General features: G+C 41.6%; 2 protein-coding genes across 12 annotated transcripts in view; one reads left to right on the top strand and one right to left on the bottom strand.

The window, feature by feature from the left end:
- BLZF1 (basic leucine zipper nuclear factor 1) overlaps nt 1–22,342 on the bottom strand; it is a 39,667-nt gene that overhangs the window by 5,442 nt on the left and 11,883 nt on the right. The window contains exons 1-6 of one of the 5 annotated variants that reach the window (XM_084755045.1): nt 11,122–11,253; nt 10,770–11,027; nt 10,101–10,230; nt 5,784–6,220; nt 4,072–4,271; nt 2,334–2,462 (exon numbers count right to left, since the gene is read on the bottom strand). In XM_084755045.1, coding sequence (XP_084611171.1) covers nt 2,334–2,462; nt 4,072–4,271; nt 5,784–6,220; nt 10,101–10,131 — 797 coding nt within the window. In that variant the 5' untranslated portion in view covers nt 10,132–10,230; nt 10,770–11,027; nt 11,122–11,253. Of the gene's footprint in view, nt 1–2,333; nt 2,463–4,071; nt 4,272–5,783; nt 6,221–10,100; nt 10,231–10,769; nt 11,088–11,121; nt 11,254–22,342 lie in introns of those variants that run through there. The other 4 variants (XM_084755043.1, XM_084755047.1, XM_084755044.1 and 1 more) reach the window with 4 other exon arrangements.
- NME7 (NME/NM23 family member 7) overlaps nt 11,317–22,342 on the top strand; it is a 116,669-nt gene continuing 105,643 nt past the window's right edge. For 2 of the 7 annotated variants that reach the window (XM_084755490.1, XM_084755486.1), the window contains exons 1-3: nt 11,317–11,421; nt 11,719–11,914; nt 15,584–15,678. In XM_084755490.1, coding sequence (XP_084611616.1) covers nt 15,607–15,678 — 72 coding nt within the window. In that variant the 5' untranslated portion in view covers nt 11,317–11,421; nt 11,719–11,914; nt 15,584–15,606. Of the gene's footprint in view, nt 11,422–11,718; nt 11,915–15,580; nt 15,679–22,342 lie in introns of all 7 variants that reach the window. The other 5 variants (XM_084755489.1, XM_084755485.1, XM_084755491.1 and 2 more) reach the window with 3 other exon arrangements.

Here is a 22,342-nt window from a genome sequence, read left to right as displayed (position 1 = left end):
CATATTTGTGTATTTCAATGTTTTAGCACTTGTTCATGTCTGGATGCTAAATCAATCTCCAATATCTGGAGTTAACTCTACTTGGCCATAATGTATAAATTATTTTCTGTATTATTGAACTTGATTCATGAACATTTTATTAAGGATTTTTACATCTATGTTCATTAAAGATATAAATTTACAGGTTTTGCTTATGTCTCTAGGTTGTTATCATAATGCTCACACAAAAAACGATCTCTTTCCTTCTATGCTCTAGAAGAACTTGTGTACAACTGTGGTTTTTTTTCTTTATCAGGTGTTTATTAGCATTCGGTGGATCTATCTAGGCTAGAATGTCCTTCAAATGATGTTTTTAACTACAAGTTCAATTGCTTAATGGCTTAAGGCTAGTTAACTTAGATATGTTATTTTTTATGATTTATTTTATCTTAAAATTATTATGTGTATAAGGTGTGTGTGTGCACCTGAAGGAAGGTACTACAGAGGCCAGAAGTGGGTGCCAGATCTCCTGGAGCTGAAGCTACAAGTGGTTATAAGCTGCCCAGCACGGTGCTGAGAACTAACCTCAGTCTTCTGCAAGCACAGTACATACTCTTAACTGCCCACCTAGGCCTGTTCTTAAGGAATCTTTGGTAATATGTCTTTAAGGAGCTTATCTAAATTGTGGATTTGATTGGCTAGAGGTATCAATAACATTCCCTTACTATCTCTGCGATGTCTACTCAGTCTATTGTGAGCAGGCTTTCTGCCTCATCTTTCCTCAGTTTACTGGCTAGACATTTTCTCCTTATTTATTTATTCTTCCCTTATACAATACACACTGACTGCAGCATTCCCCCCTTCCACTCCTCCCACTTCCCTTCCACCACCTTCTCTCCCCACATCCACTGCTCCTCTGTTTCCCTTCAGAATAGAGCAGTCTCCCCAGTGACACCAACAAGACAGATAGCATAACAACATGCAGTAAGACTCATATCAAGGCTGAATGAGGAGGAAAAAGGTCCCAAAAGCAGGCCAAACAGTCAAAGACATCCCCACCCCCACCATTAGAAGTCCCATAAAAACCCCAAGCTACCCCAGCATGCAGGCAGAGAACACAGCGCAGACCCACGAGGCTCTGTGATTGCTGCTTCAAGGGAAGACATTTCTTAAGTGTATCTTTTTTTTAAAGTACCATCCAAAACTTATTTTAGCTATCATTCTTTTTCACTTGTTTAATTGGCTTTTGTATTTCTTGGAGTAGTAACTTAAATTACTAAAGAGACTTTTCTTATTTCCCAGAACAAACTTCTCCTTTTATCTTCTTAAAGATAGGCTCTTACTACATTGCCCAGATTGGCCTGGAATTCAGGTATTTCTGCTTTGGCTCCCGAGTGATGGGATTACAAGTACACACGATCATAGCCAGCCTGGAACAAGCAAATGCTTGTTTCCCTTGAAACACCGACTTAGTTGCCTCTTAGAAATTTTCACTTTGATTTATTATGCTTTATTCTTCCGATTTCCCATATAATTGATTGTTAAGTATTCAATTACATAAAAGTACAAAGATCTTTGAAGGCACACTGCCCATTTGTTTATTTCTTATTATTTTTTAAAAAAATTTTAGCTTGTTAGTTCTGGAATGTAAAAATATGCAGACATGTTCTAATACTGCAAAAAGATTTCAAAAATCTCTTCCATGAGAGAAGCACATATGTCACCTGGTGTGGTGGTTTGAATAGGTGTGGCCCCCATAGACTCCTATATGTGAAAGCCTGGTCCATAGGAGTGGCACTATTGGGAAGTGTGGTCTTATTGGAGGAAGTGTTTCACATGGAGGTGGGATTTGAGGTCTTATATGCTCAAGCTGTGCCTAGTGTGGCACACAGTCTCCTTTAGCTGCCTGCAGATCAAGATGTAGAACTCTCAGTCAGCTTCTGCTCCAGCACCATGTCTGCCTGCATGTTTCCATGTTTTTCACTGTGATAATAATGGACTAAACCTCTGAAATGGACTAAACCAATTAAATGTTTTCCTTTGTAAGAGTTGCCGTGGTCATGGTGTCTCTTCACAGCAATAAAACCCAAACTAAAACACCTGGCTACTACACATAGTTACCATTACTATAAGCAGGAACTCCTTTTTAAGTGCAGAAACCCCCTGACTCACAGATCTAATAATTACTTTCCCTACTAGGAATGAAAGACTCAGTACCACTCTTTCTGTTTTTAGGGCTCCTTCCTTCCAGGGCATCTATTTTAAAGTGTGACTTATAGTCGTCATGTTAACAAACGTGGCCACACTCAGACACTCAAGCTAACCCTGCAGGAGATGACAGACCAGTGGCTTACTTCTGGGTAGCGACCATTTCCTGACGGAACTGCTCCCGTTCACTCAGGAGATCCTGTATAGCGCTGAGGGCATCTCGGTTCTGACGCTGGAGAACTACTCTGAAGTTCGTTAGTTCATCTGCCATTACCCTGAAAAAGATTAAAATCTCACACACAGTCCTCCCACTGAAGCACACAAGGTAGTCTGCTGCTGCTTTATGCCTGTCAGTTTCCGAAGCTCACAACAGACTTTAACACACGCAGACTGCTGTGCGGTCCTGGCATTTGAAGTTGCAGAGCTTATGAAGCACAATCAGTTGAAATGATTTTTAAAAGACAGAAAAGTACCTAACCTTTTTATATAGTCACTCAAATTTACACCAATGCTACTCTAAAATTGATCACTTTAAAATTATTGGACATTTCTAACTATAAAAACCTGAACGGGAAAGAAAAATAAAGTACTTCTCTCACTACTCAATTATACTTTCCTCTTAGAAAAATGCTGGCTCACTCACCTTCTGTATATAAAGTTTATTATGTTTCCAAAAAAGAATTTAAGCATATTTCAACATGAGTGTATGACAAATAAATACATGGAATATGTTTACTAGAAGTAATATTACAAAATTTTCTATACTCATTTTTTCCCTCCAGAAGACAAATGAAGGACCTAATAGAAAATATCACAGATATAATAAATTGGAGAAATGCTTCTCTACAGCTTATTCACAATCAGAAGTTATTAACATGGAGTTGGAGACCTTCGCTGGTTTGTGAGGGATCTCAGATGATTCATTGTCAACTAACAGTTCCTGACACATGATGTTCTGCTGCCGCACAGATGGCGTCCTGGCAGTTCACTGTCAGCCCAACACTGCTTATCTGAGAAGAGGGAACCACAACTGAGAAGACGCTTCCGGAAGGCTAGCCTGTATGAAAACCTGTGGGGCAATTTCTTGATTGATGATTGACATGGGAAGGTGCAGCCCACTGTTGGTGTGCCACCTCTGGGCAGGTGGTCCTGGCTGAGAAAGCCATGAGGAACTGGTCAACAGGTAGCAAACATCCATGGCACCCTGAGTTCCTGCCTTGACTTTCCTCAGTGGCGGAGTGTGACCTAAGAGTTGTAAGCTGAAGTAAAACAAACCCTTTCCTCTGCAAGTTGCTTTTAGTCATGTAGTTTCATCACAGCAATGGGCAGCTACCTAAGACAGACAGGGTCTGAAATATGGTCCTGTCAGTCAGAAGCCGAGTGGAGTAGGAACAAATGAATAGGGAGCCGAGACAGACGCAGAGCTTCCTGAGGACCAGTGTGCTCACAGGCCTGGGCTGCAGCCCTGTGGCTTTTATGTGTCAGAGTCTGCCCCAGCAGGTAGGCCAGAACATGGCCCAGTGTTCTGTTTCCGTGTGGGGAAGAGGAGGTTGGAAGTTCTTCGCATAGATAAAACAGCCGTGAGAACCGAGCACATTGGGTGAAGAACACTGTCCTGGGAAGTGGGGATGAGGTGGCTCTCTCCATGTGTGGGGGAGGGGAGGGGTATTTCCTTATCTAATTTTACAGCTGCATTTTACTTACTGTAGTTAAGAGTGCTTTTCAGAATGAAGGGGGCCACGCATCACGTCTCTAAGAGACCATCCCTCCAGAGGGGGTGTGCTGCACATTAAACAATATATGAAGTACTCTGACAGTGTTATGAGTCAAAAAGGTGACAGACAGAAACTCACTAGGGAAGGATCATTTACAATGGAAAAATACCTGCTTGCGAGGAATTTGCTTCTCCACACATCACACTGTATCGACATGCGTTCCAGCTGTTCAGAAAGCTGGGCTGTGTTTCGCCCTAGTGCTTCGTTTTCCAAAATGAGCTGGTTTTTCTCCCGGGCTAGACGTTCAAAGTGGTACTGTGGGTCATCTCCAACCGAAGCCACCAGAAGCTTTTTTAACTCACGGTTTATCTGGGATGGAAGAAGACAGCTGAGACAATGAGCTGAGGAACGTCACTGACTCAACTGTAACAAATTTGTGACAGAATCTATTTCTGTGCCCTTGGATCCTATTCCAAAGTGTTAGTTTTTGACTTATTGTTTACTATTATTCCTTGGAAGCCTGTCTGTTTTCTAATGAGAGACAGAAAACAGGTGGATACAAATGAGGTGAGGGGAGGAGAAAGAAGAGGGAGGGGAAACTGCAATCAGAATATATTATGTGAAAATCTATTTTTAATAAAAGGAAAAAGAATTAAGAAAAAGGCCAGAAATAAGACAAAATGAGCCTATATAAATAGTTACACTGTTATATTTAGACATGTAATTATTGTCTTTATGAATTAAAAAAAAATCCCTTAAAAATGGTGTGTGTGTGTTCAAGAGTGTATGCACATGACTGGGAGCCAGAGGAGGCTATCAGTGTCCCTGTCATCTGACTTATTTCCTTGAGACATGGTCAGTCATTGAAAGTATAGCGAGGCTGGAGCTAGCAAGCCCCAGAAATCCTGTCTAGGCCCTTACCCCAGCACCCAGCACCCAGCACCCCAGCACAATAGTAGGAGTGCATGCCTGTGCCTGGCTTTTTGCATGGGTGCTGGGGATTTGAACTAAGGTCCCAAGCTTGCACAGTGCAAGTCAGCATTCTTACCCACTAAACCATCTCCCTATCCCCTTCTTTCTCAATGTTCTAGAATGTTTACAAATAAATATATACCGTTTGCACTTAGAAATTAGCTAAATGTATTAAATTCATTGATATTTTTTGGCTAAGCACCACTAATAACTGTTACACAATTATCATCTTGCGGAGATGTAGTCTTGGTTTAGTGAGGTGGCTCAGTGGGTAGAGAGCTCCTTATGAAGGCCTGACAACCTGGTCTGAGTTTAATCCTTGGAACCCGTGTGGGTTCCACCAAAGTTCTAACCTCCACTTTTGTGAAGTGCAATGCATTCCTTCCCCATACAGCACACGTTAACACACACACACACACAAATAATAATTAAAAAAATAATAATAAAAGGATGTAAAGCTTAACAGAAACAAGGGAGGGTTAAAGCAATTTTATTAAGTTGAAAAGGTTAAAGCAACACAGCTGAACACTATAGATTCTTACTAATTTCTAATGAAGACCCAAAAACTTTTTTTCATCTCCTACCCCCAAGTATCAGGCAAAAATACTTGGGATGAATTCTTAAAACAGACTGCTATCTTGTCAGTGGTGAAAATTGACTTGGTCAGTTTATAAATGTAACCTACTTTTATAACTTGGAGGTGGTCTTGTCAAAAGCCCCTCTCACCTCCACCACGGCTAGAGTGTGAGTTCCCAACTTAACTCTTTCTACAGGCCCTATGGCAGAATGAGAAATTAAAGAAAGAGTATTTAGAAAAATGGCATTTCTGAGAAAATGCAGTTTCCCAGCATGAGACTAAAAGGCCCAGAGGAAAGCTGAGACTTCACTGACGCTATGGGCCCTGCTTACCTCTGTTTGTACTCGGAGCTGGTTTGAAAGACCTTCTCTGTCCTGAAGCAGCCTCCTTTCAGAATTCTTGAGCTTTTCCACAGCCTTCTTTACCTCTGAGAGCTCCTTCCTCGGGTCTGTGACCACCTCTGACTGAGTGTGGAGCTCTTCTCTGTGATGTCCTAGAGACTTCACCTTTGAGCTTTTGGTGGGGATGTCGTGAGTGATGGCAGCTTTGGGAACAAATATCCTCACTGCTTCAACTTCTACTGCTTTTTCCGTGAGAATCTTTCCCAGCTGAAGAACGCCCAGGCTGTCTGAGGGGACGTTCTTACGTGGACTCTGGAGGGCTTGTTGATTTATGGGCTGGACTCCAGGGGTGACTTCAACAGACTTAGGGGGCTCTTCTGTTTCCATTCCATCTCCTGCTCCTCGGACTGGGGTTGAAGTAGGGATGCCTAACAAAGAAGTCAAAGTGAAGACAATTTACCAGAGGGCACGATAAGAAAACATCAAGACAATTTGTCACGTAGCAGTTTCCTTCCAGACTGAAATACTCCTTCTTACAGGGAAGCTCCTTCAGCCAGAAGGTAAACAAAACAGTTCCGAGAAATCCCTGAAAACAACCAGATTCACTAGGCCCCTGCATCCCAACAGTAAGCAATAAAGGATGCCAAGAGTCACCCTCAGACAAATCAAGCTGCAAAGATCAGAGGAGACCAGACCAGCTGCCTGCCAGAGGCTTACAACAACTGAGGCACCTGGAAAAAACACTGTCCAAGGAAAGTTTACTTAATATCATAAAATATAACTGCGTTTTCATTCTCTTAGGCTAGTGTTAAAATTACATCATTTGAATATAAGACATTTTTATTTCATAGATTTTCTTCTTCTTCTTCTTCTTCTTCTTCTTCTTCTTCTTCTTCTTCTTCTTCTTCTTCTTCTTCTTCTTCCTCTTCCTCTTCCTCCTCCCCCTCCTCCTCCTCCTCCACTTCTGTATATACCAATATAATGGCACTTGAGTTATTTCAAACAAGGTAGAATAGCATCTAGGACTATAAATTTTATTCTGTCCCACAAAATATTTTACATTAGGATAAGATCATGTCATTTTAATATGCAATACAAATTGAAATATCCTCATAGCCTTTGGACTAATTTTTGAAGTGATAAACAAGGGTAAATTTCAGAAAGTAGACCGGGTATGAAAGCATGCTGGAAAACAGGAGCACCTCAAAGAAGAACATACATGAACCCTTTAAAAATAAGAACCACGGGGCTGGAGAGATGGCTCAGAGGTTAAAGGCACTGTCTGCTCCTCCAGAGGTCCTGAGTTCAACCACATGGTGGTTCACAACCATCTATAATGTGTTTTGATGTCCTCTTCTGGCCTGCGGGTGTACATGTAGGCAGAGAGGCAAAGCACTATATATGTAATAAATAAATAAATAAATAAATAAATAAATAAATAAATCTCTTTAAAAAATAAGAACTTTTATGTAGGTATGCATGCATGTAAGTAAGGATGTATGTAGACAGGGCCTTACTATGTAATTTAAGCTGGTCCCAAAGCTGACATGTAGCCCATGCCAACCTCCATCTGGGGTTCTTCCTGCCTCTGCCTCTTGGTATATCACAATAGTTGACTTATTTTCATATTTCTAAAATTTGGCTTTAGGTTTGTTAAATTTTATCCAATCTTTATTTTATTAATTGTCTTATTTCTGGTACTTAAGAACGTAGAATTGTGGATTGACTACAGATTAACAAAAATAACAATAAAATCACCCCTAAAGTCACACCATTGCAGCCACTGGTGTCAGCCAATAAGAAGCAGTTGTGATACTTGCTTATGGTTCAACTCAAAATGGATTCCTAGGCAAGTCATAACATCCTTGATCTAGGAGTTTAAATAATGCTTTATAAAGAAAACTAAATAAAGGAACTCCAAACAATAGCAATTCAAGGACAAATCACAAACTTTGTTAAAAGGCAAAGAAACAGTGGGCATTTGACAAATATTTTTTCTCAAACAGAACAAAATTCTGATCAAAAAGTTTGATTAACTTTCAATTCCAATTTCCTCTTAACTTTATTTAAACTCTTCTACTTAAGAACGCATGGTTACCGGAAATAACTCATCAGGTCTTGCTAATATGTGGGTGAGCAGACAGAGCCGCGGCTTTGCATTTTCTTACCTTTCATAATTCCATTTTTCCCTCTGACACACATAGAAACCTTTATTACATATGTACTAGGCAGTGCAGGGCACATTCATGAATAATTACATCCTTCAAGTGAGAAGACAAAAACCTCTCGCACCTGCTCTGTAATTATGCATAGTGCTGAGTAGAGCAAAAGACCAAGCCTCACTCCCTTGCAAGGAACCACACAGCACCCTGCATTAGTCCTTTCTTTCCACCTACGAGCATGTCCCAGTTAGTTAAAACAGATAGCAGGTTGACAGCTTTTTCAGACTGGCTTTCCCATGGATTGATGAAAGATGAAGAAATGGCAAAGTCACTAGTCTAACATTCTACATAGGGGCTGGCAAATGCTTTTAGTAAAGGGCCCGAGAGGAAATATTTTAGGCTTTTGCAATGATGAAGTAAAACTGAAGATAGTTTCTATGTAGCTATATGAAAAGACAAAGCCAATTTTTATTTTCTTTTAATGAAGAAAAAGATTTTAGTTAAGTAGTAGTAAGAAAAACAGGGTTCGTTTTTATTCAGCGCAACACTTGATTTACATGGATTCAGTTACTGCTTATTATCATCAAACTGACTACAGACTTTGTCAAGGTGTCTCAAGGCCACAATTTACCAATTTCTGTTTTAGATTATGGAAGGAAAAGAACATACATACCCTCTTCCTGACTACAGTGTAAAACTAGGAGCAGAGGCCCTTTGAGGTCGCATGACTGGCCACAGGGGGAACATCAAACTCATGAGCCGACTGAGGCACAACCTCAGGCCCCGCATTCACTTCACTTTCTTTCCACAACCGGGAACTGGGAGCATCCTCTAAGTGCTACAGTATTTCAGAATAATCTGTCCTTCTTCCAAACTCAACTACTGGAAGCTTCTTTAGCTACAGATATATTTGACCACCTCATTTCACCAGCTAAGGTAAATGTGCATGCCATAAAAAGAAAAGAAAGAGCTTAAATAACAAAGTTTACTACTCTATTAACTTAAACTTTAGTGAAAAACTTTTAAATACAACTTGGCTTTCCCCTCTACATTAAATCATTAATCTTAGCTCCATTATATTACTGTCTGACAAACTCTCTGGAACAGTTAAATTGGGGGTGCCACTTGGTAAATTTTAAGATAATACTCTTTTAGGAAGAAAGGGGGGGCAGCTGGGATTGAAGCTAGACCCCAAAGCATGGCAAGCAAGCAGTCTACCACCGAGCTATACCTCAGCCCTCTCTACACATTTTTGTTTTGTTTTGTTTTGTTTGTGGATTTTTTTGTTTGTTTGTTTGTTTGTTTTCTTCAGACAGGGTTTCTCTGTGTAGCCTTGGCTGTCCTGGACTCACTTTGCAGACCAGGCTGGCCTCGAACTCACAGCGATCCGCCTGCCTCTGCCTCCCGAGTGCTGAGATTAAAGGCGTGCGCCACCCGGCCTCTCTGCACATTTTTGAGACTGCTCTCACTTGCCGGTCAATCTCAGGTGTTACCTTCAGCAGTCTCCCACCTGCTCACTCTAAGGCTGTACACCTCTCCCAGCAGTGTGACGCGCTGCTGAGCAGATAGACCAGGGGCAGTCAACTGTTAGCAGGCTCCCCGCTTCCGGCTCCCTAAGCGCATTTCACCCTTTTTGAAACGAGAAGAGTGCTGCTAGAAATCTGCTTTCTACAAAGTGCCCTTTAAGAAAACTGCTGCCACCTGCTGCGGTAGTTCTTAATTAAAAAAAAAAAGTTAATTTAAGTCTAAACATCCACATGTGGTTACTATATTAGGCAGTGAAGAGCTACAGCATATGCTGAAAATAAAATTGACATGAAGCCGGGAGTGATGGCGTAAGCCTTTAGCCCCAGCACTTGAAGCTTTGGTTTACAAAGCAAGTCTAGGATAGCCAAGTTCACACTGAGAAACCCTGTCTTGAAAACCAAAACCAACTAACCAAACAAACAAAAGGCCAGGGTTGGCACACATCTCTAATCTCAGCATTTGGGAGGGGCAGACAGATCTCTGTGAGTTGGAGACCAGAGAGTTCTAGGACAGCCAGGGATACACAGAGAAACCTGTCTCAAATCCAGCCCCACTCCCACTCCAAAACAAAACAAAACCAAAAAGACAGATCAATTACCATCAAAACAGAAACACTCACCTTTGGCTTCTAAACTTTTAAGGGTAGTCATTTTCTTTTTCTTTCTTTCTCTCTTTCTTTCTTTCTCTCTTTCTTTTCTTTCTTTCTTTCTTTCCTAATGAAGACACGCTCCAAGACTTTCACCCAAGACCTAGAAATGAATACATATGAAAGAGTCAAAACAATACCAATATATTTAGTGAATACATCTACTTTGTTATATTTTAATTTTCTGTCTTTGCCGTTCCTCATTATCTCCTTTTGACAGGCAGTAATGTGTACCTGCTCAATACTGGAAAATCAGGCATAGGTCTAAGGGTCGTCTAGAGTCTAGGCTGTAGAACGGGTGACAAGTGGCTTCACCACACTTCTTTAAAGCTGGCTGTTCTCAGTATACATACGATTCAGTACACGCTCTAACTTGCTGAACACCACAAATCCTTGCTCTGGAAACGCACCCCGAAACTTCGTTTGGGAAGATGCGACGGCGAATAGCGAATGTCTCTGTCTAAAAATACCGGGTGGCGGTGTGGGGAGGCATGGGTGCCGAGTTTAATAGGGGAGCGGGCGGAAGCATCAAGCCTGTCAGCCTCATTCCCTCGGAGCAGGCGCCCAAGTTTGTCCCTGTCAGAAAAAGCCTCTTCCCAGAGCAATTTTGAAATCCAAAACCAATGGCCACCAAGCTCCTACCCAGACTGCCTTCTTCACCTCGCGTCTAGCGCTCGGGCCGGCTCCTGGATTTACCTCTGATGCTCTTATTTTAATGTTCGCCGCACAGGCTCTTGACTCCCTCGGCAGCCGGCTAACTTGTAAACTCCTCTGGCATTCGGAAGCCGTCCCGCCCAGGCCTTCCGGACACCTAAGGGCTCGCTCATCCTAATCACTTCCTATTGCTCAGGGTTTCGTTTCCGGAATGCTCTTCTGAAGGAGAAGGACCAACACGCCGAGCTGTGTGAAAAATGGAGAAACACAGGATCTGCTATATATAGGCTCAGAAAGCGAAAAGTGAAAAGATATCTACTTAAAAAAAAAAAAAAGGTACCACTATATAAAGCGCGCCGTGTACAGGCTTAAACTTCCGGGTCACTAACAACTAAACGGAAGTGGACATGTTGGAAGGGAGAAGGTGGCGTCGCGTTGCCCCAAGCGATGAGGTACAGGGTGGATCTTTGGCTGAATGGGCGTGGCCTGATTACTCCCAGCCAATGAGGTTGAAACGTCCCCGAGGCAAGCTTCCGGAGGAAGGCGGGGCTTGCGTTGCCAGAGTAACCGGATCCTCGGCGGTGTTGTTGTCTTCCTGTGTGAAGATACTTACTTCCTGTGCCGAGATCTACAAACTATGGTAAGTGTCACAGGAGGCCCTAAGAAAGGGTCCGGGGCCCTGGTTACTGAGCGTCCGAGGCTTTGGGAGGTTGGGCACTCGCAGGCGACCCCATGCCTTCCTGTTTCACCGCCTCATCTCGCTACGCGCTGCTCCTTCTGTCCCTGCTCTCCCTTTTTCTTGCAGCCCCCTAACTTCCAAGCTAGAGCATCGTAACAGAAGGAGAAGGGGGAAGATTTAGAATCCGAGAAAACATGAGGCATTACTTCGACTAAGCAGTTTATACGTTTGCATTGTTCCTCTTTTGCATGTTTCAAGCCTGCAGCCCCGTGTGGACGTGGTGATGTCTCAACATTAACCGGGATCGGAATCTTCTAACCACGGGAGTTTGTTCTCCCAAGCGGTGGCGTTCTGCCGCCTTGCGTCTCCTACCAGGACCGCTAAGTAATAGATGTCTGCTGCTGGCCCAGCCTCAAGTTTATTGCCCACTTTGCAGGCCTTTGTGTTTTAGCAGGTATGTCTTTCAGGATTATTTGGAGAGCTTCTAGAATTCTCCAGCACCACGATAAGTGGTGACCGGATAGGAACGGGGCTTGATAATTTTGCATTTTAAGCCTTTGGGTGATTTTAATTCACCCACTGGCCCAGCACACTGAGTTCTAGTCAACCCATCTGAAGTCTTTTCGGCCCGTGAGCATGGCGGAGGGGCCCTAGCAAAATGTTGCCTTCAGATGGATATGGCTGTGACTTAGCAAGAGACAGCCCCACGTGCCACGCGTTCCTGTTGCTGCTCAGCAGTCCTTTTTGTTAACTAATCTGGTCCTTTTTCTGGTAGAGACCTTCTCAAACCTTTACTTCACAAACCCTGTCTCTCTTCCTCCTCTTTCCTCCTTTCTAGGCACTTGACAGAATCTGATAGGTAATGTGTTCAGTATTGGATCCCAAATAATCAATGATTTTGTCCATTCCATAGACTTGTATTTCTACTTTATTTATTTATTTATTTATTTATTTTTAAAGATTTGTTGGGCAGAACTTTTTTTAAAGATTTAATTATTTATTGTATATGAGTGCTTTATCTATAGAAGAGGGCATTAGAGCTCATTATAGATGGTTGTGAACCACCATGTGGTTGCTGGGAATTGAACTCAGGACCTTTGGAAGAGCAGGTGAGGCTCTTAACCACTGAGCCATCTCTCCAGCCTGGGTAGAACTTGTATTTCTACTTTAAAGGAGGAAGTGTTGAGTGATCATTCATCTACTTTCACTTGGCTTTGCTTGTTCCTATCTATTATAGCCATCTATGGTGTGAAATTAACATTTGATCTGCTGTGTGTGTGTATGTGTGTGTGTGCGTGCATGCATGCGTGCGTGGGTGTGTATATGGGTATGGTGTGCATACTGATTATTATATAAAGTACATTTGCTGTGACTCATGATCCATGAAAAAGCATGATCTACTTTGAACAGTAATATGCCTTAGGGCCAAAGAGTAGAATTCTCCAGGCATGAACGTTTATGTTAGAGAAGGTGCTCTTACTATTTTTCAGGAAAAACTGAGGTCTAAAAACAGTTAAGTAAGTAACCAATGACTTGTGACAAAATGCTCGCACAGCTCAGCCGCTGGGGACACACTCATTCCAACTTTCACATTCTACTCCCCGGCCTGCGCAGGCTTGTGACTATATCCTAATGCAAACTGCATTTACTCCAACCTTAAACGTTCCCTTAGTCCTTTACAGTCTCAGTAGTGTCCAAAAAACAAAAACACAAAAACAAAAACAAAAAACCCCCAAAACCAAAACCAACCAACCAAACAAACAAAAAACCAAAGTCTCTTCTGAGACCCAGGATAATCTTATTTTTTAAAATATAAATTATTTAATTTTATTGTATGTGCATTGTTTTAGAGACAGTTGTGAGCTGCCATGTGGGTGCCGGGAATTTAACCCAGGTCCTTTAGAAGAATAGACCACACTTAACCACCGAGCCATTTCTCCAGCCTCTAGGATAATCTCTTAAATGCAACCTCCTCTAAAATAAAAAAGCGAATTGCATACTTCCAATAAACTGCAACACAAAGTATACATTGACATTTCAAAATGGAAGAATGGGGCCTAGTGAGGAGGTACTGGATCAAAGCAAGACCAAACACAGCAGGGCAAATAGCCAGTGCTGGAGCTCCAGGCCTGGTGTCTGGGACTTTAATTTGAAGTCCTTAAATGGCTCTGCCCTCTCTAGTTTTTAACACACAATTTTCTCATGAACCAAGGCGCTTGCTATAGGCAACTTTCCTCAGCAGATCAGAGGCTCTTTGTTTTTGTAGGCTGCAGCTCTGCAGGAGATACCTAACTGCACCCAGCAGTCATTTAAGCTTTTATGTTTTGCTAACAATTAGGCTTTCTATGTATAATAATCAAATACACTGCAACAACACCTCATCAATTCCTTGCTACTTGGGTTCAGAAATGTGGCTTTGAAAAAATTAAAATGCCTCCATTTTGTGTCAAGTTCAGCCCTATTGTTTGTGTCAGTCATCTCTTTGTTAAGTAACTTACTACATTTTACTATGTGTGTCCAAAATCTAAAAGATCATTATATTTCTTTGATATCTAAGTACTTTTCATCGTTTTGTTTCTATGCAAAGGGAGAGCGGCTTTTATAATATAACCAATTACCTCCAGCTTTAGAGCTCCTGGGAGCTTTATGAATTTTTTTGCTGCTTTTAAATAGCCTTCATGGGCTGGAGAGATGGCTCAATGGTTAAGAGTACCACCTGCTCTTCCAGAGGTCCTGAGTTCAATTCCCAGTAACCACATAGTTGCTCATAACCATTTATAGTGAAATTTGATGCCCTCTTCTAGCCTGCGGACAGAACACTGTATACCTAATAATAAATAAATCTTAAAAAAAAAAAGCCTTCATACATAGGCTACAGTACATGTCATTGATACACAGAGTGAACTGGAAACATTAGAAATGAACGTGGGGCGTAGGCTCCTGAACTCGGCTTCCTTGCAGTGTAAGACACATGTGAGATACAAAGATAAGACTCACTTTGTAAAAGCAGAAACCATACAGATCGCTTTCTCGAAGGAGCTCACAGTGTGAGTCTTATTTTAACAGATTAAATGAGGAAACCAGTTTCCTTGCTTGTAAAATGAGAATGATAAAAACATTCGCCTCATTATAGAGGCGAATTATAATTACTGTTATAATTAAACGATACGATGCTTACCCTAATGCCTTATATACTGTAAGCATATTAATCTTAGCTGTTATTACTGCCGTTTATCTTTTATTAATCTCTTGACATGTCCGCCCTCTCTTATCTCTCTCCTACCACAGTTAGTAGTCCCCATAGTCCCTTTGCTTTGTTTACTTCTTTTTTGTTTTGTTACTGGCTGAGCTGAATGGGACACGTCTAGGTGATTAGGGATTTGTAACTGTCCATTGGAGCTGGGGGGGCTCATCAGCGGGTAAATAACTGAAGACAGCATCTGGCTCTCCCCCAGAATCCATCAGTGGACCAGAGTTCATCAGGGAGGGGTGGCACCACGTGGGATCTGCTTCGTCTGCGGCTGCCATTTGACAGACCCAGCCTTGTGGAAACCCGTTTGATGTGAGGTCATGCTTGCGTTGATTGAGCCATTCTCATCACACAGTGTTTCATGGCATTTCTCGGTGTATTTGAGCTTTAACATTTTTCCTGCCCCTCTTCAGCCAGTCATAAAGGGGGTGGTATGAGTGTCACATTTAGTGTGGGGCACTTTACTATCACCTGTTCTCAGTGTCTTGAGCAGCCATGCACCTCTGCATTCACCAATGTTCATTATAAGAGATGGTTCTCTGGTTAAGAATGAGAGTAGCCTTTGTCTGTGGACATAAATGTAAGTATTTAGAAGACAGCTTGGCACTGTCAGTTTAGCTAACCGGCATTTAATAAGTCCCCTTCTTGGTTGTAAAACCTTCTCAGCCATGGGTTTTAACTGGGTTTACAGTACTGGGTGTGAGTTTGTTCTTGGTGGGCAGGCCTAGAAACTAACCAGAGTGCTTGGTTTCCCCCACAACAGTTGTGCCATTGTTGCAGGGATGAGCACATCTTGCCTAGCAGGTTGGTATTGTAGGTACTAGGATGGTCATCTGGGTTTTGGTGGTTACGATGCCTTTTCTTTCCCAGCAGCTGGCATTGCATCCTCTGGCACGATGAAAGCTGGTCAGCAGGGAAGAAGCTTACAGCCCAGTTCCAGTTTGGTTTCTCTGTATCTTGCACCCAAGGTGTGTGGTGTCTTCAGCAATAGAGCATTGTCAACTAAGTGTGGTGAACAGTCAAGATGAACGACAAGAGCCTGTATTGTGTAGGGAACCTCTGGGATCTCTCCGACCATCAGCATCATAGGAAGTATCCCACGTCTGGCATAAAGTTTCTGTGTAATACCCAAGGCTATTGGGCACAGCTTCTAGTGTTTTGTTATTGACAAATATTAATAGAGGTTTCAGAAATGGAAGAGCACAGAGGAGAGACTAACCACTATGAAATAATGTTAAATTTTATGTATTTTTAATTTTTTTCTAATAATGGAAACCAAACCCATCAACTTGTACTTGCTTGGCAAGCACTCTACTACTGAGTTAATCCAACCCAAGAAATGCTAACTTACCAACCCTATAGCTTTTTCTGTTGTTTTCATTCAGTGAGCTTTATGTTCTCTCTAACACATGTACATATATAAATCCAAAGTGAAACTTACTCATCTTAATGCCAACATCAATCCCTAAATGTACCAGAAGGAAACCATGTTGTTATGGTTCATTGTTAAGAGTTCAGCTTTGTTACCTGTCCAACTAAGTGCCTAACAGACTGTTTCTCTCTTTTTTATTAATGTTAGTTTTTCTCATTGACTCCTTTTTTATGAGTTGTGAGCATAAAAATATAGACTTGTGTCTATTAGACATGCTTTTATATATCATCCACTCACATATAAAATAGTAATTTTTCCTTTTTGGGACAGTGTGTGTTTAGACTCGCATGCACCCCAGTTGCCCTTGCCCCTCCCTGTCCTTCACACCTGTGCTCAAGAGACGCCTCCTCAGGGGCGGGGCTTTCTTGTCCACCCGCCCACAGCAGCAGACAGAGCTCTTCTCCATCCTGCTTCCTTCATCTCCTTTTTTCACATTAGTGCCTGATGTTACTAACATTTAAAAAAAAAACAAAAACTTTTTAAAAAGTGATGATAGTATTTGAAATTTTGTAATTTTTCTCTTTTGTGGCAATTAAGAGTTTTAAGCACTCCACAGTGTCTGAGGGTTGCTATTACACGGATGGAGTAGATAACTCTGCACTGCTGGGGAATAGAAAGGATGAACATCCAAAGAAGAATGCCGGGAAAAGATAGTTGCTAAGAAAGGAAGTTGACTTCTATGCATATCCTTGCTAATCGTTTGCTAGAAAATATGGTCAAGGCCTACTCAGTTCTGTAAAACAAACAAACAAAAACAAAACTAGACTTCTAGATCCAAAGCTGTTCATGTCTCTTCTGAGGGAAGTCTGGCTTTGTTCATGCCCAGTCCTGTTTCATTTCTGTGTGCCACTCACTGTTCTAGGATATGATATGATGTGATATGATATGATGTGATATGATATGATATGATGTGATATGATATGATGTGATATGATATGATGTGATGTGATATGATGTGATATGATATGATACGATGTGATATGGTATGATATGATGTGATATGGTGTGATATGATATGGTATGATATGATATGATGTGATATGATATGATGTGATGTGATATGGTGTGATATGATATGGTATGGTATGATATGATGTGATATGATATGTGATATGATATGATATGATATGGTGTGATATGGTATGATATGATGTGATATGGTATGATATGATGTGATATGGTGTGATATGATATGGTATGATATGATATGATATGGTGTGATATGATATGATATGATGTGATATGGTGTGATATGATATGGTATGATATGATATGATGTGATATGGTGTGATATGATATGGTATGATATGATGTGATATGATATGATGTGATATGGTGTGATATGATATGATGTGATATGGTGTGATATGATATGGTATGATGTGATATGATATGGTATGATGTGATGTGATATGATGCGATATGATAGCAGGTACTGCTAGTTATGAGAAATGAAGCAATGTATGAGGCTCTGGAGTGAGGAACATAGGAAGGGCTGGTACTGGATAGTCATGGAAGCCCCTCCTCATTGACCTGAGTGACGTGACGGCGTAGCATCCTCTAGGATGATCCCTGGAAGGAGAGCAGGCTAGTCAGAGAGACCTGTCTGTGTAAGTATCCTGGGATAGTAGCATTATATGGACTGAGCAGGCTGTATGTGTATGTTTAAAAACACACACAGCACTAATTAAAAAAAAAAAAAGGCCATGAATTTGAAGGAAAAGGGTGGTACCGAGGAGGCTTTGGAGGAATAAGAGGAAAAGGGGAAATGATGTAATTATCTTATAATGTCAAAAATAAAAACATTGAAAAATTTGAAAGTATACAGTGGGTGAAAGGGTTCAGCTAGGACAGTGACTCTCAACCTGTGGGTTGCAACCCCTCTGGCAACCTTATAGCTCCAAAAATGTTTGCGTTATGATTTATAACAGCAAAATTATAGGCATGATATAGCAACAATTTGGGGGGGGGGTTATGGGTCACCACAGCGTGAGGAACCGTATTAAAGGAAGGTTGAGAGCCACTGCCCTAGGATACAGTCAGGCCATCAGACCAAAGCAATAGCGAGGAACAGGATGTAGCCGATGTGAGGAGGCGGAGCTGGAGGAGCTAAGCCCAGGGTGGCAGGGCATTGTAGTGCTTCAGGATTGGAAGAGACTTTGGCTTTCCTAATTCTGATGATTCTGAAACTGAGTTTGTTGCCTACTGTTCAGTAGACCGTGAGCTCTAAACTGAATAGCAATATGCCCATAAAAAAGTGTGACTAAGGCCGAGAGATGGCTCAGCTGTTAAGAGCACTGGCTGCCCTTCCAGATGACACAGGTTCCCTTCCCAGCACCTGCAGGGCAGCTAACAACCATCTCTATTTCCCGTTCTAGGGGATCTGATGCCCTCTTCTGGTCTCCACAGGTACTGCATGCATCATCTAGGCAAAGCATCCATCCACATAAACTCTCAAAAAGTGTATTGATACATGTACACATTGAGGGTAATAATCAGTTCATAGAGGTTTCTTTTTGTGCTGTTGTGGTGGTGGTTGGGTGTGTGTGTGTGTGTGTGTGTGTGTGTGTGTGTGTGTGTGTGTGTGTAATAGTAGAAACTATAACCAGATAATTGGTTGATATTTAAAAAAAAACATGTTCACGATCACAAATCTAGTCTAATCCCCAAATTTAAAGATAAGGAAACTAAGCTGAGACACATTTAAGGGCAATATGTTTTCTGTCTCACAATGGCATTTTTGCTGCTTAGCATTCCCACTGGCGTGTGGTGTGCACTTCCGTGTGTATACTCAGCGGATTCCATACTGCATTAGTTTGGGTTTCTCAGTGAAGGAAAGGAGCTTTAGTCAGCCCCCCCCCCAAAAAGTAAATAGGAATTAAAAAATACATTCAAGATTCAGCAGGTTGCATTTATATGTTTGTATATGTGTACATTTGTATGTGTTTAATAATAACAATTAAAAATACGCCATAAATTTGGAGGCTGTGATATGAAAAGGATTAGAGAAAGGAGAGGGAGGGCAGTTATATAACTATATTTTAATTAAAAAAAATTTTTTTTAGACAGTGCCGTTCCAGCAGGTGCCCACTTCAGTTGTTTTGCCGTCCTCTCCTCTCCTGTTCTACTTCCCTTTTTCAATCCTCTTCTATTTTTTACTATCCTGTTTCTATAGGTAAGAAACCTATCTAAAGAGCAAAGATGTGAGGGAGGGATATAGACATCCAAAACCAGGAGAGAGAACTGAGATGCTTCTGAATCTGAGGAAGACACAGAGGTGTCTGTCCTGCCCGTCACCCTGCCCTCTCCGAGAACCCCCTGCCCTTCTAGGCCCGAGGCTCCCAGGAAGGCGGCACCCATTTCTGACCATGGGCATCAGGGCCTTCCCTGTGCAACTTGTCCCCTGGCTCTAGGAGGATTGGGAAGAGCTCTGTAGAGCAGCGTTACTCCCTGTTCTCTGCTTGCCTGGCTTGACTCAGGCAACCCTGCTTGGGAGACTATCCTACTTATTGTCTCCATGTGTTACAGCTAGATTCTTAGAGTACAGTTTTAAAAATCCACATCTTAAAACGAAGTTTAATTAAAAGTTATGTAACTTTCAAGGCCTTTCAAGGAGATTGATGAGATGAATACAAGAGCTGAAAAAAACGCTTTACGATTGTGCGTGACGAGAGTTGACTGTTATTCAATTTCCATAGCTGAAGGGGTTTGAGCCTGATAATTTTACCAGTGGCTAAAAAAACTAAGGTTTCAAAGTTGCTTGAGAATAACCTGGGAAATGACAACAAAATCAGATTAGGCTTTTTTTTTTTTTTAATGTGAGGGATTAGAAGTTGCTGACCTGGCCTGGCGTGAAGGTGAAGTGGTAGGGCCAAAGGACCACCTCTGTAACTTAGGATGGGAATAGGAGAGAAGCTCGCTGCTCTTCACAGTTACCATGTGTTGCTGTTGAGTGCTTACCTGTGTCTGCAGCTCTTCCTGTAAGAATGGCCCGGTTTCTGTGAATGCTCAAAGTGGTGCAGCTCCACAGTGAAGCCTGGGACGATAGAGCTCTGTATTGTTTCTAATGTGCCATAGTTAGGGCCAACTTTATTTTCTTTAATTCTAGGGACTGACTAGCTTTCATGTAGCTATACAATGACGCTTTAACTTCATTTCTGAAAACTTTCAATTTCTAGAAGATATGAGTGACACGTACTGGTTTGTTTGTTTGTTGCAACTTGACTAAGCCCTTTGCAAACTTCCAACGATTGAGCTCATAACCGTAGGACTAAATTGATGAGTGAAGAGTGTGTAGCCTAGTAATGGCTGACATGTTATAACCGTAGTGAGCACCAGGTGGCGCTCCTCCGTCACGGGATGGTGTTCTTTCAGGCTAGATTGCTTTTCTGGGTTGTATTCAGAGTGTATTCATTTTGTTCTTGTTGATGTGCCATTCAGTTGTCATTCTTGTAGAAATCAGGGCATGTCTCATAAAAATGAAAGATAAGTCTGTTCTTCTCAAACAAATGTATATGATGAATTTTGTTGGATTAAACTTGAAAATGACATTTTTGGAATCTGTTCTGCAACCAAAATGTTCTTTGACTTACTAAAAAAAAGTAAGACTACAACATAAAATAATACCCGAGTTATGTGAGCCAATCTGGGCAAATACATATAAGAAAATACTATCCTTGGTTGTATCTCTTTAGGGAGACTGGGCGTCAGGGGTATGGACACCTGCTGGTATGCCCAAGGCTTTTATCGCTGTGCAGAAGGGCATTCAAGCTTGTAGCCACTTGATCTCCATCAGCAGCACATCATTTTCACCAATAATAAGTATGTAAATACCCTTTGCTTCTGACAAAAGTGCAAATAGAGTCAGTAGTAACTGGTAGCTGGTGCTGCACGGTGCTAGTTGCATGCTAGTGCATGCAAGTCCATATGTGCATTTGGTTTCTGCAGTATTTGGCACACAAAAGAGAGGCAAACCCCACAACCCCAGAAGCGGACTACTTCTCAGCTCTGTCCTTCTTTATCTGTCACTGCTGCACCTAAGGCTGTTTTGTGCTGTGCACATACTTGTAGCAGGTACTGCAGGACTGGGGGTGAGCTGCAGGTACCCTCATGTGCTGCACATTGCTAATCAATGGAAACAAAGTGCTCTGGGAAGAGAACGGCCTTCTCTATGCCCTCCAGAGAGAAAAATGAAGAAGAGAGAATATTCCAGGATAGACTGAACTTTCTAAAAGTGTCGAGGTCAGTGTAAGCACCACAGTGGAGACAAGATCCCTTGCCAGACTCTGTCTTCCCCATCATAGCTTTATACTCTTTATCTCCCTGGAATAGTTTCCTCCTAGGTTTCTGCATGCCTGGCTTCTTGTCCTGGCTCTGATACTGTCTTATAGAAAGACCTTAACTGCCTTCTAGTTGAAAGTGGTTCCTTACCTCTGTTTACCAAAAATTTAACACATATGCTTATTTATTCCATTGGTCTTACAGCATTTATTATGAAAGATATTATATTATATGACTTGCTTTTTACATTCTATGCAAAGTATGAGGAGAGATAGAAAACTAGTAGGTATGGTCTATATTAACAGGCTTGTGTGTTTTGAACTTCCTAAGTGTCTGTTGTCATGCCTGACAAGGAGAAGTCATTAATATTTGTTAAGGAAATAAAAGAATGAATAAGTTCAACCTTTTAAAATTATTAGCTTTCCCTTTGTAATTATCAGTGAGCAATTTCTGCTTTTCTTTGTAACATTTATTTATTTACTTTGTGTATGAATGTCCTATCTGCATGTACACCTGCAGGCCAGCAGAGGGCATCAGATCCCATTATAGATGTTTGTAAGCCACCATGTGGTTGCTGGGAATTGAACTCAGGACCTCTAGAAGAACAGACAGTGCTCTTAACTGCTGAGTCATCTCTCCAGCCCCCTTGCTTTTCAAATTTATTAATATATTTATTAAAAAAGTATTCAGTTGCATTTTCTATATACTATAAATATATATAGCCCTTCCAGATGCATCCTTGAACCAAACAGACATTTTATCAGGGGAAATATTCAATAAGCATTAAATATCATGCCTGTTGCCTTTGAGGCTACTAAGTACTATAGGGAAAATGAGCAATGGATGTTATGGCTAGTGAGTGCTCATGGCGGTGGACACAATCTCAAGGAGGTGGCCAGGGTCACTCTTATGTAGAAGAA

This window comes from Acomys minous, assembly GCF_964271855.1.
Source record: "Acomys minous genome assembly, chromosome: 1".
In the NCBI taxonomy this organism is placed as follows: domain Eukaryota; kingdom Metazoa; phylum Chordata; class Mammalia; order Rodentia; family Muridae; genus Acomys; species Acomys minous.
This window is presented reverse-complemented; position numbering and strand designations above follow the sequence as displayed.